The sequence below is a fragment of the Macrotis lagotis genome, chromosome X, assembly GCF_037893015.1.
Source record: "Macrotis lagotis isolate mMagLag1 chromosome X, bilby.v1.9.chrom.fasta, whole genome shotgun sequence".
Taxonomy (NCBI): Eukaryota; Metazoa; Chordata; class Mammalia; order Peramelemorphia; family Peramelidae; genus Macrotis; species Macrotis lagotis.
Window position 1 is genome coordinate 505,557,892 of NC_133666.1, and position 17,593 is coordinate 505,575,484.

General features: G+C 36.7%; 2 protein-coding genes across 4 annotated transcripts in view; one reads left to right on the forward strand and one right to left on the reverse strand.

Moving 5' to 3' along the window:
• GPLD1 (glycosylphosphatidylinositol specific phospholipase D1) overlaps positions 1-5,740 on the forward strand; it is a 62,196-nt gene extending 56,456 nt beyond the window's left edge. For all 3 annotated transcript variants that reach the window (XM_074205916.1, XM_074205919.1, XM_074205918.1), the window contains one exon: positions 1-5,740. In XM_074205916.1, the coding sequence (XP_074062017.1) occupies positions 1-87 (87 nt within the window). In that variant the 3' untranslated portion in view covers positions 88-5,740.
• Positions 2,155-17,593, reverse strand: part of MRS2 (magnesium transporter MRS2) — a 27,977-nt gene continuing 12,538 nt past the window's right edge. Inside the window, exons 7-11 of the mRNA XM_074205921.1 lie at positions 15,852-15,968; positions 9,003-9,155; positions 8,636-8,753; positions 6,698-6,811; positions 2,155-5,485 (exon numbers count right to left, since the gene is read on the reverse strand). Coding sequence (XP_074062022.1) covers positions 5,375-5,485; positions 6,698-6,811; positions 8,636-8,753; positions 9,003-9,155; positions 15,852-15,968 — 613 coding nt within the window. The 3' untranslated portion in view covers positions 2,155-5,374. The remainder of the gene's footprint in view (positions 5,486-6,697; positions 6,812-8,635; positions 8,754-9,002; positions 9,156-15,851; positions 15,969-17,593) is intronic.

The window sequence follows — 17,593 nt, forward strand, 5'->3', positions numbered from 1 at the left end:
AATCAAGTTGTTGTTGCTGCTGGGAGGAGTTCCTTGGGAGCCAGACTGGCTGGGACACTTCACATCTACAATTTGGGAGTTGACTAGAGAACCTGCTGTTCCGATGTCTACTCCCTTTCTTATGGAGAGATCTAATATATGGACAAAATGGTACCTCAGGTGGAGACACTGTGGAGTGTCATTTAGGTGGAGCTCCTGGGAAGGTAGGGAGAAGACAGGAGGAGTGTTAGGACAATGGGAACTGTGAAATCTTCAATTACATGACTTGACCAAACAGTGAAATATCAAACTCCTCTTGCACACATTCCCCTTTCCAAATGTTTCCTCATTTCCTCTTGCATCTGATGTGTCTTCCTTCTTTTATGAATTTGGTGTGGAGGACTCTAGTTCAACTCCTAGATCTACCACTACCATTATGTGACCATGGGAAAATTATTCTAAGACCTGTTTCCACATCTATAAAACAAGGGATTGGGCTAGGTGGCCTCTAAAATCTTTTTCAGATATAAATCTAGGATGACTTGTTGCCAAACCTGTTTCCTCCTGCTACTTATCTGTGTAGCCCTTCCCTGTTCCTGGGATGGTCTTCTTGTCCTTACCTATTTGGCAAGCCTTGAAAATCTTCTTCTTCCTTTAGGGCAAACTTAATTGATAACTAGATAGAGGATATAAAGAGAAAATGTGGAAGGGTAGTACAGAGGGGGGTCAAGGAGCTGATAATCTCAAATTGCTAAAACCATTTGTTTAGTGTATTTTTGAAGTCTTATGTGGTTTGTAGCTAGTGGGATTTACATATATGTAGCTCAGTGGATAGGCAATAAAAAAAATCAGTCTGGTTCAATTGTCTGAAACATTGAGCTCAGATTTCCCCATTTACTACATTTCTGAATTCTTTTAGTCTGAACTCTTTTTCAGTTTCAATAGGTCTGTGATCTCATTAATAATGAGTATTCACTCCAACAGAAGAATTTCTATTCATGCCTACCCCCTCTGAGGCAACCCATGAATTCAGTAGAATTATTTTCATAAGAATAAAGTTATCCCCAGGGTTATACACAGTGAAAAGCAAATGTTAAAACTGAAGATGAGGCCTCTTTGGCTATACTACAAATTCTGCAGGAGTCCTGTGAGTCAGATAAGGCTAGGACCTCAAACCATCATCCTTTCATTCTTTTTTTATAAGAAGTAACTTAAACAGGGTTGTGGTTTACTAAGTATGGCCTCAATAGCAGTGGAGATTCTGCAGGCAGCCAGAATCTATGGGAGCTAGCCTATGGGGAAGATGGGATATGGGATCAGGAGGGAATCTGGTATTCCAGGTTTACTCCCAGCAAATTGTCCTATCATCTATCACAAACTATATTTGACTGAGAAGTCATATTACTCATGTGTGACAGTAGCAGAGTAAAACACAGGATTCCCTGTGTCCAACACAAAGATTTTACTAATAATCAGCCCATGTCAATTGGGAAAGGGTGGGGGGAAATAATGTGGAAGAGATATGCAGGATGATACATGTTGTTCTGTACTCCATACCCATGGAGGAACTGTGACCCTAGTGAGATTATCTCAGAGGTATTTTGGGTGTCCTAAACACTTCAGAAATAAATAATTATAGACATGAGGAATATTTCCTAGTTTCTCTAATAACAAAGTATAGGGTGAATAGAGGTCCCAGGAGAAATCCAGGCTAAGGGTAGGGGTGGCAAAAGTGAAGAGACAAATAAAAGGCAAATAAAAGCAAACAATTCTGTAGGTTCATATATGCATAATCTTAGATGACATCTGATCTAGGCTGGGGGTGCTTGGATGACCTCTTTCCTGCAATCATAGTTGCTAACAAGAGACTACTTCATATTATGTCCTCCAAACAAGAATAACAGAAACAAAAACGAATGTGCAAAATATTAAAGATGTAACTATATACCTGGCAGTTCAAGATTTTAAACATTTTAAACATTCCTTAAACTGCATCACAAATAAAGGTTTTACTGAGCAGAGAAACTACTTTGAGAGTACGATTCTGCATGCTGTCTTACATTTTATTGATTTGTTTGAAGTTTATGTTACTAACTTCAAAGGAAATTTGGTAACTAGGAGACAAGTCAACTGTTCATCAGTAGCAATTTCTAGTTACCCATTTTAGTATTCTTCATTAAGTCATTGACTCCTGGAGATGCTAGGAATTAAGCCAGACAAAGTGAATGTTATTAAAAGGGAATCCTAAGCCTGTCTGCCCATGAATACAAGCTTCTTATACTAAACAAATTAACCCAAAATTTGGTTTCTGTGTTTCACAAAAAAGAAATGTTTTTCTTTGAATCTGGCCCATATTTATCTAGCTTCCTCTTTTATATCAAAATGATTTTAATATGCTTAGATAATAGTGTCACAGATCAAATTATATTTATGTGAATCATCATAGAAGTTACAATAAGCTATTATCAATAGGTATATTGTAAAACAAGTTTTTATAAGATATTTAGCTACAGTATTGTTCCATAATTTCATGCTGAGATATAGATTTGCCAAATCAAACAATCCCTGGTTATTTTCTTTAGCATAATTCTTAATAAGACAAAATTAAATTTTTACGTGTTTCACAGAAAATTATCTTTATTTCAATAAACTAGAATTATATATATATGGCATCACTTGTATTTGTTTTATATTACATAGCACTGTTCTTTCAATATTCTAATAGAAAACCATATCCCTTTTCAATCATGCAAACAAGGAATATCTAACGAATCTGTAGGGATAGAGCCCAGGGCTCTTGATTTCTACTGCATTTGCTGTACTAACCAATCTTATTACCTGCCCCTCTATACAAACAAATTCCAAACTCCAAGTGTAGCTTATTGTGGAAATTCCAAAGTTAGAATATGTAAAATTCTTTGAGCTCCCCCAGAAAGGTAATATATAATTGCATAAAGTGCTATGTTTACAAAATATAGATCAGACACTAATGGTCTTTCAAAAAGCTATTGCTACCACTATACTTTTCTTGAAGGTCAGCTGATAAGTTAAGGAACCAGTTTTTTCTAATTTAGCATATATTAAACCATATACTGTCAGAACTGTAAGGGACCTTTGAGACTATTTAGCTCAGTGACCACATTATTTTATTAATGAGGAAACAGCACCCATAAAATCAAGTGACTTACCTAAGGTCACACAGCAAATTAGTAGCAGAGCCAGAACTAGGTCTTGGGTCTACTGTGTCTTGTCTACCCCATCATATGGCTTCTGATTACCAGGGTTAATCACAAGGCTTGCCTCTCACATTTAATGTTTGGTTTTCTACTATCTCAGGTTGACAGACTTAATGTGCTTTAGAAGTTCATTTTTAGAATATCAATTTTTGGTATGAGCTCTTATTAGGAAAACTAGTGATTAAGGAGGGCCCTATTCTTTTCAAGGTGGATCTGAGGGAGAACTTTGGAAATGTAAAACTGGATAACTGATAGTAAGTTGGTAAAATAGGGATGACACTGTTTAGCTGAGGTATATCTGTTGTTATCACTCAGTGGTTTTTGGAGGCTATCATGCAATGAGGAGCACAAGACAATTGTTTTCAGAATACTTTTTTACATATTTAATTTAATCCCCATGAGTTAGGAAGGGCAGTTATTACCCTCCCCATTTTTCATTTGAGGAAGCTGAAACTCAATAAAGGCAATGTGACTTGGCTATGGCCACAAAGATAGTAGGGGCAGGGCCAAAATCAACTGCTTTCCATTTCTGCCCTCTCCATGGTCTGACTTCCAGGAACTATATAAAAACCATGTTTTGAATTCTTTAAAGGAATAATAGAAGCTCAAACATAACAGATCCCTGGGCTAGCATACTGACTTAGAAAACCACAAATTAACATTATGTTGAACTGTCTTTTTATTATACCAATTATATTTCATATACTAAGGACTTCTGCCTTGAGTTTGACACTTCTGTCCTACATAAAAACTATGAACTACATAAAAACAATTGATCAGCTCAAACCTAAATACTAGGAATTTTTAGCTAATGGTTATGGTTATTTTTCCTCTATACTCTCCTGTCCCACATTTTCCAGAAGAGCCAAATCATACAATCACATTAATTAAAAGAACACATTTTAAGACTGCTCCTTAAAGGTTAGGGTTGTCATTTTTCATCTATCTCCAGTGCTTGGACTAACATAGTGCCCTATGCATACATAGTATGTACTTAAGTGTCATAGGCTCAGCAGATTCCCCTATTATAATAGAGACAGCTATTTTTTTTCAGAACCACTGATCAACAAGCATTTACAGGGTGTCCCAAAAGTCTCAGTGCAGCTGTAAGCCTTAGTAGCTATTAAGGCTTACAATTACACTTGAGTCAGCCTGCATCAGGCACCAACTACATACCAGGCATTTTTAGGCCTGGGGATATATATACAAAGAAGGAAATAATTCCTACTTGCAGTGACTTTATATTCTTTAGGGGAAGCAACCTGTACATATAGAAGTATATACATACAAAATAAACCCTAAATTTAAAAAATTCAATTATGTTAAGTCCATTCTAAGGCAAAAAAATAGATTACTACATTTTAGAAAGTTTCTAAAAAAAGGGTGAACCAAAAAGGTTTCTTTGGTTAATTGAGTTAACCAGATTAATACCTATTTCAGTTAATCAAGATTTTTCTACAACATGAATGAGAGTAAACTGAAATATTCCAAGAATAACCACAGTAATGGAGTGTGAAATGTCATGAAACCTTTGAAATGCCTTGTGCTTCTGGTCTTTCTTAGGATGGATACAAAACTCTTCTCTTACTTCAGGTCTTAAGATTCTAGACTTATGTTTTGTGAGAGCTAGGATATTGTTATGGCTCCCCCAAAAGCTTCAACTCTGATCCTCTTATTATATTAATAATTAATATCAATTTCACAATGTACATGTGCTAATTTGCAAGTGTGGACATGCATGCACTACTTTGGCATGTGAACATGTTAGCATGTACTATAATAATTTAATGAAGTCTACTTTTATTCCAAATTCAGTTCTTGCTTCATACCTCCTTATAACACTCTTATATTCCATATATCAGTGAAAAGTCCTCCACTGGCAGTGGCTCTTTGAACATGAACAAAATAAGATTTTGATTTCTTAAAGCAAGAAGCCAAGTAGAACTGACTACTTCACTTTGTTCTGAATTTTGACTTTAAGAATTAAAATCCAAGTCTTAAGATTGCCATAGTCTACTGACATTCAGTTCTTATATTTCAAGCATTAGTAATTTTTTCAAGTCTTCAATTTTATTAAAAGAAAATAAATTAGAACAGTGTCCAAAGCTTCTTATGTGTTAACCACCGACAAACAAGATTTCAGTCATTGCTTGCTGTTCTTATCTGTTTGTCAGAATGCTTCTGTTTGACCCAAGGCCATCTGGTTTAAGACTATTCTTCATCTCAAATCTTCCACTTGCTTGGAGAGGCTTTTTAGGTAAAGAAGGCATCTAAATACAGGAAGAAACCAATTTTATTTTAAAAGGGAAAAAGGATCACATTAACTATAGGAATACCTACTATGAAAATCTTTCTGCATCTAGATTTTGCTTATGACAAAGCCATGCACCCACTGCTTTCATGTATACAAATGTATCATTCTGTACAAAGCAAGAGTTCAACAGATGTTTATTGATCATATCAATGGTATTTCTTTAGAATTTCCTAAAAGTTTCTTCATAAATTGCACCACCTACAAATGTACTTAAGTATTTTCTTTCTGATACAATTGAAAGTTAAACAGATTGTTTTGTTGCTAAATTTATAGATTGCAAAATACAATATGATTCAAGATAGCAATTTCAATACAAATATTTCCACTAAATGAAATAATTTTTTTTCTTAAGTAGGCACCTCAAAATTTATAAATTATTTGAAAAATTAATGATTTTTGTGATGCTACACTGATAAGAAAAGTTCAAAGATTCTATATTAATCAAATGGACACCTTTATGTTTGTCAAATGATATCACTACACTGGCAAAAGAAAATACTTCCAGAAATTCCAATGAACCATTGCCAAAGTATCTAATGGATCTATTTTTGTGACACAGAGCACACAAAACTCCTTAATTAATACAATTGTTCCAGGATCTTATAGAGAAGACAGTATGTCCAATTTTGGCAATGTGAAGAAAGGAAAAAGACTGGCAAATACTATGAAACAACTCAATTTAAGTTCAGTAAGTAGATACTGAGTACCTACCTACATGAAAGACACTATATTGAGTGTTAAAATTCTTTAGGATCCAAGTGTAATACTTAACATATACTATCTCATTTAATCTTCACAACAATCTTGGAGGCAGCACTACAGATATTTACTCCAATTTATTTTTTTGATTTTGATTTTTTTAGGTTTTTGCAAGGCAATGGGGTTAAGTGGCTTGCCCAAGGCCACACAGCTAGGTAACTGTTAAGTGTCTGAGGCCAGATTTGAACTCAGGTACTCCTGACTCCAGGGCAGGTTCAATATCCACTGGGCCACCTAGCTGCCCCTCCAATTTATAAATGAAGAAAGTGAGATTAAGAAAGGTTCAATGAAAAATGATTTCGCTAACTAAGTCTAACACTGTAATTATTTTTCTAAATTAAATACCTAACAGAAATTTCAAAGAAAAAAAATTACAGTCCTCTCCACACACTTTTCAAATACAACATACCATAGGAGGTAAAGGAGTTTCTAGCTGTCGACCAAGGAATGAAAGCAGGCGCCTCCAGATGAGGCCACTTCCCATAAACATGATTCCTGTAATCAGCCAAAACACTCTATGGTCCTAAAATAGAATAAATAAGTTGACTTATAGAAAACCTGGGGGGTTAGATAGATCAACATTCTAGTAACAGTAACAACGTATTATCCCAAATCTAAAATACTTTTCCTAATTTAGGAAACTTTACAATGATATGGGACAAATATAACTCCCTTGATGATATCCAAGCAATATATAAGTATAATTTTTGAGTAAGAAGGGTAAAGGAGTCATTTAGAATTCAATCTCCTACTTGGCATAGAAATCTTTTAGAGAAGAGAGAATCTATGATAGAAAGATAATGTGGCCTCTCCTTAAATACTTACGCATTCTTTTTAGCTTACTACCTATATAGTTATAACTGTGAAGAGCTAATTTTTAATGGTCAATTTAAATTAAATCATGAATTTGGGAGCTAGAAAGGTATAAAGTAAGCCAAACTCTGTTACCAACATGGTATAACAAGGCACTTTTGGGGAGAAAGAGAAGAAACAGTTGGCTAAAGAACTGATAGCTGATGTTCCTATTTCCTTGCCTAACCCTACAGTTTGGCAATAGCTGCTGTTAACATATAAACAAAGGACTCCACAGACACACCAGGGGTAGGGTATTAAACCACTAAATGTTAGAGCACCCAAATGTCACACCAATTTCAGGGAAAAAGAGACAGATGGTAGAATGTGTATGTACTTAAAAAACTCAAAATCATGGGAAAGCCATTTGTCTGACACACATGAATTTCAACTTTACATTTAATTCTAAAATAAGAAAGTAATTTAATTTCTTTGATAAGTCCGGAAGCACTTGAGAATTTTGTATTTCTCTGGAGTTATCATTTTGATAAAATAGTAACAGAAAATTTAATAATTCTTTATTGTTTTTAGATCTTGTTGTTTGTTTTGTTTTCAGGTTTTTGCAAGGCAAACAGGGTTAAGTGGCTTGCCCAAGGCCATGCAGCTAGGTAATTATTAAGTGTCTGAGACCGGATTTGAACCTGGGTACTCCTGACTCCAGGGCCAGTGCTTTATCCACTATGCCACCTAGCCGCCCCATGTTTTTCGATCTTGGATAAAAAAAAATCATACAGTTCTTTACAATTTTACGTGAACCGTAACTCTAAATATATGAAAAATATCTTCTGGAGAAAATCATCTTCAAATCAAGAATATTTAAGATTACTTCCTTCTTACACCTGTAGCTGTGTGTCCTATATGAATTCTATGGGAAATAACTATCAGAGATCAGAATGACAGTGGTGCACAAGAATTCCTTTTATCACCTGCCTGATGAGTAACTATCCAGTCTTGTTTAAATACTTCCTGGGAAATGATTCTCACTACCACCTAAAGGAGCCCTTTGACATGATTGACTCATGATTGAGAAGTTTCTCTTTAAGACTAAATTTACCTTTTTGAAACTAATTCACTGCTCCTTTCTTCAGGAACTAATCAGAAGTTTACTCACTCTTCCATTCAAGAATCCTTCATATACTAGTGTTTCCTAAGGGATTTTGTTGTACTGCTGTGAAAGACAGATTCCAATTATGTTCATTTAGATAATTTCTGGTGCTAGTGTAGTTTGAAAATAAATAATGGTGAAATTTTAGAAGATTCTGTGAGTGCAAAGGATATGTAGTTTACTATTTTTATCACTGACAAAAGATATAGATGATGTGCCTATCAGATTTCTGGATGACACAAAGCTAGGAAGTATAGCTAATATACTGTCTGATGCATTTAGGATTGAAATAGATAGTGACAATTAGAAAATTAGGCCAAACTTAATAACTACATACATGATTTACAAGTCATTTCAAGAAGACCCCAGTTTTTCAAAATAAACTCTCACCTCTTCAAGGGAGGACTCCAAGTTCATTCCAAAGGCAACTCCCATTAGTCCAAAAAGTGAAAGAGAGAAAGTTCCCATGGTCAACTGTAGGTTCAACCTCATCATCACATTACGATGGCTAGAGTGGAGAAGATCTATTCAGGTCAGATCAACTTATCTGCTAGCTACACTTTGCATGAAAATCAAATATTCTATATACAAACAGCAATGTTTATATTAAAATTCACACTACTAGTAATTTACTTACTAGTAGTAAATTTACTATCATTTACTATCTAATAATAATGGTAGAATTATATCTATGTTCTAAAACACATCAGGGAAAGAGTAGCTATTCAGTAAATAATTTTTGATAAGGTGAGCTCACCTGTCTAGATTGATGAAAATAATACTTTCAGAGTCATCAATCAATACCCTGAGCTCCCGAGCTTTATTGGAAAGATCATCAGCTAATCTGTAATAGTTTTCCAAAAGCAATTCCATCTCTTCTGCATGATCAATTCCAGTACTGCTCTTCTCACTGCAAATAAAAAAGTTATTTAGTTAGAGATATCAGGACATTACCACTTTTATATTTGCACAAAATTCCTGGTATTAAAGTTAATACTGAGAACTCTTACATGTGCCCCTTTCCTATGCAGACAGGAAGATGAGGGGAATCAAATTCTATGTGTATACACACACACACACACACACACACACACACACACGTATGCATATTACATAAAACCTGATTTTAAGAGGCAGAATGTCCTAAACTGCAATAAGGTCCAAGTCTTTGATGTCATATCTGACTTACAATATCAAATCGGTAGACAAATGCTAAATATTTTTCCTCCAGATTTGACTTATATCTGCCTCATTTTCCCATTCCCATGGCTATTACCTTCATTTGGGCCCTTTTTAGTTCTTTTTTTTATATTCAATATTTATTCTCATTTTGTACAAATAATGTTTTTTATACATTAATAAAATATTCTTGTTTAAGAGCAAACAAAATACCCCCTCCCCCCAAAAAATATAGACTCGCTTGAGCAATAAAGGGGAGAGAAAAAATTAAAATAAAAAAATAATAGTAATAATTGTAGGTATGGCCAGGTGGAACAATGGAGACACCCAACAATCACCCAGCTGTGTGACATGCAAGCCATCCGAACCCCACTGCCCTGCAAAAACCAAAAAAAGAAAAAAAAGACCCCAAATAAAATAAAATAGTAGTAATAGTAGGGGTGGCTGACAGAGCATTGGCCCTTGATCCAGGAGCACCTGGGTTCAAATCCGGCCTCAGACACCCAATGATCACCCTGCTATGTGGCCCCAGGCAGGCCACCCAGCCCCATTTGTCCTGCACCCCCCAAAATAATAATAAAAAAATGTGCTTCAGTCTTTGTCATGGGTGGATCACGTTCTTTATGATAAGTCCATCACAAAAGTTACTTCTATATTTTTCCACCATTGCCATTGCTGATCACAACTCCCACCTTTCGTATTTCTCCATTACCACGTACTATGTTTTCTTTCTCCTTTCATTCTGACTCTGCTGTAGGGTAGCTGAGTGGTGCAGCAGACAGATCCCTGGCCCTGGGGCCAAGAGGCCCCAAGCCCCCATACCACCCCTTAGGCCCAGCATTCATCTGGCCCTATGGTCCTGGACAGGCCATCCAATCCCAGCCCTTTGCAAGAAGTAAAAAAGAAAATGTGTTATATTTGACCACTCTCCCCCCATGGTCCATCCTCTCCTCCATCACTCACATCCCCCCACTTCCCCGTCCCTCCCCTCTCCTTCTTACTCGAGATGCCTATACCCCATTGAGTATACATGCTGTTTCCTCTCTTAGCCACCTCTGATAAGAGTAAAGATTCCCTCATTCCCCCTTGCCTTCCCCCCTTCCATATCATTGCAACAGCTCATTGTAATAAAGAAAAATCTTATTATATGAAATATCTTGGCCTATTGCCCCCCTCTCCTTTTTCTTTCTCCCATTACATTTCCCTTTTTTCTATTGACTCCATTTTTACACCATATTTTATCTTCAAATTCAGCTTTTTCCTGTGCTTCAACTATAAAAGCTCCTTCTACCTGCTCTATTAACTGAGAAGGTTCATATGAGTATTATCAGTGTCATTTTTCTATGCAGGAATACATGCAGTTCGTCATCATTAAATCCCTCATATTTTCCCCTTCTCCTCCAACCTCTATGCTTCACCTGAGTCCTGTATTTGAAGATCAAACCTTCTGTTCAGCTCTGGCCATTCCAACAGGAACATCTGAAATTCCCCTGGTTCACTGAAAATCCATCTTTTTTTCCCTGGAAGAGGACATTCAGTTTTGCTGGGTAGTTGATCCTTGGTTCCATTCTAAGCTCTTTTGCCTTCCGGTATATTATATTCCAAGCCCTACAAGCTTTTTTTTTTAGTTTTTTTTTTTTTGTTAAGGCAAATGGGGTTAAGTGGCTTGCCCAAGGCCACACAGCTAGGTAATTATGAAGTGTCTGAGACTGGATTTGAACCCAGGTACTCCTGACTCCAGGGCTGGTGCTTTATCCACTATGCCACCTAGCCACCCCCCTCCCAAATGAGCTTTTAATGTAGTTGCTGCTAAGTCCTGTGTGATCCTGATTGCAGCTCCACGATATTTGAATTGTGTCCTTCTGGCTGCTTGTAATATTTTCTCTTTGACTTGGGAGTTCTGGAACTTGGCTATAATATTCCTGGGGGTTGTTTTTTGGATCTCTTTCTCAGGGAGATGGGTGGATTCTCTCCATTTCTATTTTGCCCTCTGCTTCTAGGATATCAGGGCAATTTTCCTGTAGTAATTTTTTGAAAATGACGTCAAGGCTCTTTTCCTGAACATGACTTTCAGGTATTCCAATAATTCTTATCTGTTTTCCATATTAGTTGTTTTTTCAATGAGATGTTTCACATTTTCTTCCAATTTTCATTCTTTTGGTTTTGAAGTATTGAGTCCTGATTTCTCGTAAATTCATCAATCTCCCTGAGTTCTATTCTTTGTCTGAAGGATTTGTTTTCCTCAGAGAGTTTTCTTATCTCTTTTTCCATCTGGCCAATTTTGCTTTTTAAAGCATTCTTCTCAATAACTTTTTGAACTGTTTTATCCATTTGACCTAAGCTGTTTTTTAGCATGCTATTTTCTTCAGCATTTTTTTTGATTTCCTTGACTAAGCTGCTGACTTCATTTTCATGTTTTTCCTGCACCTCTCTCATTTCTTTTCCCAGTTTTTCTTCTAACTCCCTCATTTGATTTTCAAAGTCTTTTTTGAGCTCTGTCAATAGCCTGAGCCCAATTTCTGTTTTTTTCTTGGAGTCTTTAGATACAGGAGCTTGTGCTTCCTCATCTTCAGAATGAGTATTTTGATCCTTCTTGGGATCATAGATAATGTATTTCTCAATGGTGTTCCTCTTTTTTCTCTGCTTGCTCATTTTCCCAGCCTGGGCCTGTTTTTGGGGTGCTTTCTGAGCTTTTGAGACACTCCCACAAGGGTCTCAGTGTAAGTGGCTCTGTCCTCCCTCCTAGTCTGTGAATGACCATATGCGCCCCCCTCTGCCACAGGGCTGAGGTGGGGGGGGCCCAGACTGCGATCAGGATCTGAATGTGTTCAGAGCCCTAGAGTCCTGTTCCAGGGGCAGGGCTTGGCAGTCTCTCTTCACTCTCCTCCCTAGGTTCAATGGGCTCATGCCCTGGGGGGCTCCGGCTTACCCGTTCCGCCTGCTTCTGTTTCCTGGATCTGGGCTGCTGTGGCCATGCTGCTCGCTGTGTGCCCTGAAGCTGGGCTTCATGTGCTGCTCTGGCAGAGGTCCCCCGCTGTTCCCCCAATTTGTGCCCAGTGCTCCCTGGGGCATAGCTCAGGAAACTCCCCGCCCTGCTGTGAGCTGTGGGGGGGGGGGGGGCCTAGTGCCCTGGGGCTGCCTCCTGGAAGCTGAAGTTCTTTCGCTCTGGTGGGCTGCCCCTCCAACCCTGGGGAGCAGAGCCTTTCTGCTCTTTTCCAGATTACCTTGAGTAGGAGACTGCCTCACTGGGTGCCTCTGTGGGTTCTGTCTCTCGAAAATTTAGTTAGAGTCCTTAGTTTTGAAGATTTATGAGAGAGCGCCTAAGACATGATGTGCTCTTGTCACCCCCCCGCCCCCAGCTCTTAATGGGAATACTGCAATAGCCTACCTGGTCTACCTGTTTCCAGTGTCTCTCTCTACTAAATTATCCATCCCAAAGCATAGTTCTTATTGTTGTATCACTCCCTCACTCAAATCTACAAATAGCTCCTTAGTCATCACTATATAAAATCCAAATTCCTTAGAAATTCCTAAGATCTTTTTTGAGTTGATTCAAAGCAATTTTTCCAGCCTTATATCCCTGTTTTGTTATACATAAAATCACAGAATTTGAGACTTGTGACCAAATTAATTCAACCCATAAAAAACCCCATTATAAAAAAGCTAAGATATGGACCATCAAAAACCTTCAGGGAGGGAGAACTCATCAATTCTTTAGGAAGTACCATTCCACTTTTGTACAACTCTAATTGCAATAAAATTCTTTCCTGATTTCAGGAAAATTTGTCTCTTTACAAATTCTACTTACTCCTAGTTCTGTCCTCTGTGAACAAATAGGACATATAATCCTTCAATCGCATGACATCATTTTAAATACTTGAAGATGGCTATTCAATCTATGTTTAAGATATATCTCCAATTCCTTCAAAAGAGCTACATATGATATGCTCTCAAGGCTCTTTATCATTCTGGTTGTCCTACTCTGGATATTTTCTAGTTTATCGAAGTCTTTCACCGACTAGAACCAACAATGTTAATAATTATGTATGTAAGTATCTTTATGGATACAGATATATCACACACACACACACACACATACACACTTCCTATACACAAAGTACATCAAAGTTAATCTCAAAAAGAAGATACTAGCAGGATGTAGGAAAAACTTCCTGAAGAAATTGGGATTTGAGCTGTGTTTTGAGTGAAGCCAGAGGTGAGATGGCAGAGCATTATAGGTGAGGGGAGGGTTGGCAGTGAGGGAGGGTGGAGAGAAGAAGATAGCAAAGGCACGGAGTTGTGAGACAGTGTCAGATGAGAGGAACAACAAGGAGGCCTATGCAGCTAGAGACAGTGTGTGTGGAGGGAAGTAGAGTAGAAAAGGAGAAAGAAGAAAGGATCAGGTTGTGAAGGGCTTAATATATTTTTAGATGCCAAGAGAATTTTATATTTAATCTTGAAGTAACAGAACTGGAGTACCACTGAGTAGAAGAGTGTCAGATTTTGCTTTAGGAAAATCATTTTGGAAGCTGAATGGAAGATAGACTAGAGTAGGAAAATTCTTGAGGCAGGGAGACAAATTATAAAGTTATTGAAAAAAATTATCACTACCCTCAGGCAGCTAGGTGGTAGAGTGGATAGAGTACACAGCCTGAAGTCAAGAAGATTCCTGAGTTTAAATATGGATTCAGACACTTGCTGTGTGGACAAGTCACTTAACTCTATTTGCATAAGTTTTCTCATTTGAAAATGAGAGAAAGAAATGGGAAAATACACTAATTGTTTACCAAGAAAACCCCAAGTGAGGTCATAAGGAGTCAGACATGACTAAACACCCAAACAAAATCACTAATCTCGTTTCTAGATATTCACCTTAATGATGTGTTTTATGATTTCTCCAGGAATCAGTCATGCCCTACAGTCTAGTTAAACACTTTTACTTCTCCCTCCCACCCTTCTTTATCTTTTGCGTTTGCTCTCATGTTTCCTCCATTTGAAGTACCACCCCTACTCCATATTTATAAGACACAACCTTAATTGTCTTCCAAAGAAGACTTTGTTTTTATATTTCTCAAGGCATCTTTTAGAAACTACCATTTTTTCATTACCTTATGTGATTTCTTCAGTCCTTGAGAGGAACTTTCTCTACTAATGATGATGGGTATCTTCTCTATAACTTAGTTTTAAAAAGCAGCATGAAGAACTGAAAGATTAAGTGATTTGTCCAAGGTCACAGAATAACTAAATGCTAGAGGTAGGACTCGAACCTAAAGTTTTATGCAACCTTTGTATGTCCCTTAGAAGGCAAATTTTTTTTTTGGATTTTTTCAAGGCAATGGGATTAAGTGACTTGCCCAAGGTCACACAGCTAAGTAAGTATTAAGTGTCTGGAAAAAGGTAAAGATCTTAGAGGAAAGGGACTGTATTGATATTTTCCCCTTGTGTTTATAGTGTCACAGAATGCCCTGAGAAGGCTTCCTGATCTCCCTACCTCAAACTTCTTCCCACTCTGGTCCATTTTTCACACAACTACAAAAGTGATTTTCTTTAAACAGACATGACCATGCCACTCCACTACTCAATAAAATCCAGTGGCTTCCAAGTGTCCCTAATATAAAATATAAATGATTCTATTTGACTTCCAAAACTCTTTACAAACTTTCCCTCCCATATCACTGTCCATTACTCCTCATCCTACAATCCAGGTTAAGTTGGCTTTTTCTACATTCTTCACACATGACTGTCTGTCTCTGTGCTTCTTCAGTGGTGGGCCTGCTTCCCCCTTGACCCCACCTTTGTTTCACAAAATTCCCCTCTCCATTCAAGACACATCTCAAGTACTTCCTTCTTCTGTAAGAAGTCTTAACTAATTTCTCTGACTGCTAATGTCCTGCCCTATCCTTACATTTAATACTATGTACTTATTAGTATTTTTTTTTTTTTAGGTTTTTACAAGGCAATAGGGTTAAGTGGCTTGCCCAAGGCCACACAGTTAGGTAATTATTAAGTGTCTGAGGCCGGATTTGAACTCAGGTACTCCTGACTCCATGGCTGGTGCTCTATCCACTGCGCCACCTAGCTGCCCCCCCCTTTTTAGTTGTATTTTTTTTAATATTTATTCTGTATATACTTATATAATTACTTGCTGACTTCCTCTTTGAATGAAAGCTTTTTGCAAGTAATTTGTTTCATTCTTTGTATCTTTAATGTCTAGCATATAGTAGGGTCTTAATAAATGCTTAGGAATTAACTGTTTGCACATAAGAAATTAAATATTTGTTTACCTGAATATAATTTACTTATAGAAAAGCAAGTATATTAACTGTACTTTCTGTACTAAAAATAGCATTTGAAATATTAAAATAAGAAGGTAAAATATGGATCCTAGGAACTCTAAGAAAAAGGATCTGGGCTATGGTAGACTTACAAGACTTCAGGATCACTCCATTTGGTTAGACAGAGTTCTTCCATCAATTCTTCTTCATCTAGTATTTCCAAAATTGACTCTTTGAAAACTTTAATATCCGTTTCTAATTCTGATAGGCTATGGGAGTAAGAAAAATAATTAGGAGTACATTCATTTAAAGGTGTTTCATTATGGGGCATTTTGAATCATACAATTTACTAGTACTGCATATTAATGATTTTTAAAACCTTTTCTAATTTCACATTACTCCTATTTATTTGTGATTTCATTCTAATACTATTAGGAACTTTTTATGAACAATAAAAAATTTCAGCATTCTAGAACTGGAGAATGAAATGCAAAGGCTGAATATATAAATAATAATTCTTGCACAAATTAGAGGTCAGGTGCCTTTGATATCCTGGTCATATATTAGTGGAATTTGAATAACAGCAATGTTGTAAGGTAAAAGACTAGGGAAAAAGAGAAAAGCAATCACAAAAGTGGTTATTATTCTTTCAGTAGACAATACGGCCTTAGTCTCTGATACCTTTTGAGCCACAAAGGATGTGTGATGCCCCAACATAAATGTCAACTTGGAGTAAATCTCTAGTAAAAGTATTACATAAGGTTGGTATCTCTGGCCTTTTACTGTTTAGCAATTTTATCATGACTAGAAGGCTGAAAAAATATGCTTATATGCAGAGGCCTTATAGCTGAGAAGAATGTGAATGTGGTTAACATCTTGGATCCAAAAACAATGGGCTGAAACTATTTAAATAAAATTTAAGAGACATCATGTAAAGAACTACCTACAGATTAGAAAAATCTCTAAAGTAAAAGATGAAAAAGGCTAGTTTAGACAACTGTTCATGTGAAAAAAAGACCTTGATACAGAAAGCTTACTACAATTAAAAATGACAATACAACCAAAAAAGTAAATGTCCTTATAGGCTGTACTAAGAGAAGCCCAAGAATTAGATCATAGAAAAGTGACAGAATTATCAGGCTATGCCTTAGGTAGAACACTTATAGAAGACTGACTTTAGTTCTGAGTGTCCCATTTTAGAAAGGATTGGCAAGAACACAGAAGAACTGATCGAAAGAAATGGAGATATCTGCAGAAGAGAAAGAAAACTCAAAGAGAATATCATAGTTGACTTCTAGTTTTTGAAGGATTTTCTCAAGGAAGAAGAATTTGTTTTGCTTGGGTCTCAGAGGGTGGAACCAATAGCAGTGGGTAAAAAGTTTCAAAATAAAGGAAGATTTAAGTTTCCTAGAAGGAAAAGATTAATTCCATCTTACCAAAAGTCTTTAAGGATAGAATAGAGAACTACTTGGAATATTATAAAGGGAATACTTGTTCAGGACCTCTTTGAGGTCCTCTAACTCTGAGATTTTGTAAGCAATCCTTATATTGGAAATCCTTCAATAGTAACTCTTAGATATGTTTGTTTTTTAGTGCAAAGTCAGTAAAAAGCTTTGGTTTCAGTTTAATTCCATCTAACAGTTCTTTATAAGAAACTCATGAAACATTAAAAACTATTAAAAAACCTGACCCAGAAGAATTGCAACAAGTGGGAGTGTAAAAGAACCATCTATTTTAATCTACAAAGTCAGAAAGCAAAAAAACTTAATTATGTGAAGTTAGTAACATTTTGCTCTTTCTCACTTTCTCCCTGTAAGATCCTGGAATGCTACCTTTGGAACTATCCTGGGCTCAGACAGGGAAACTTTAGCCTTATCTTGCTAGGAATAAGTTC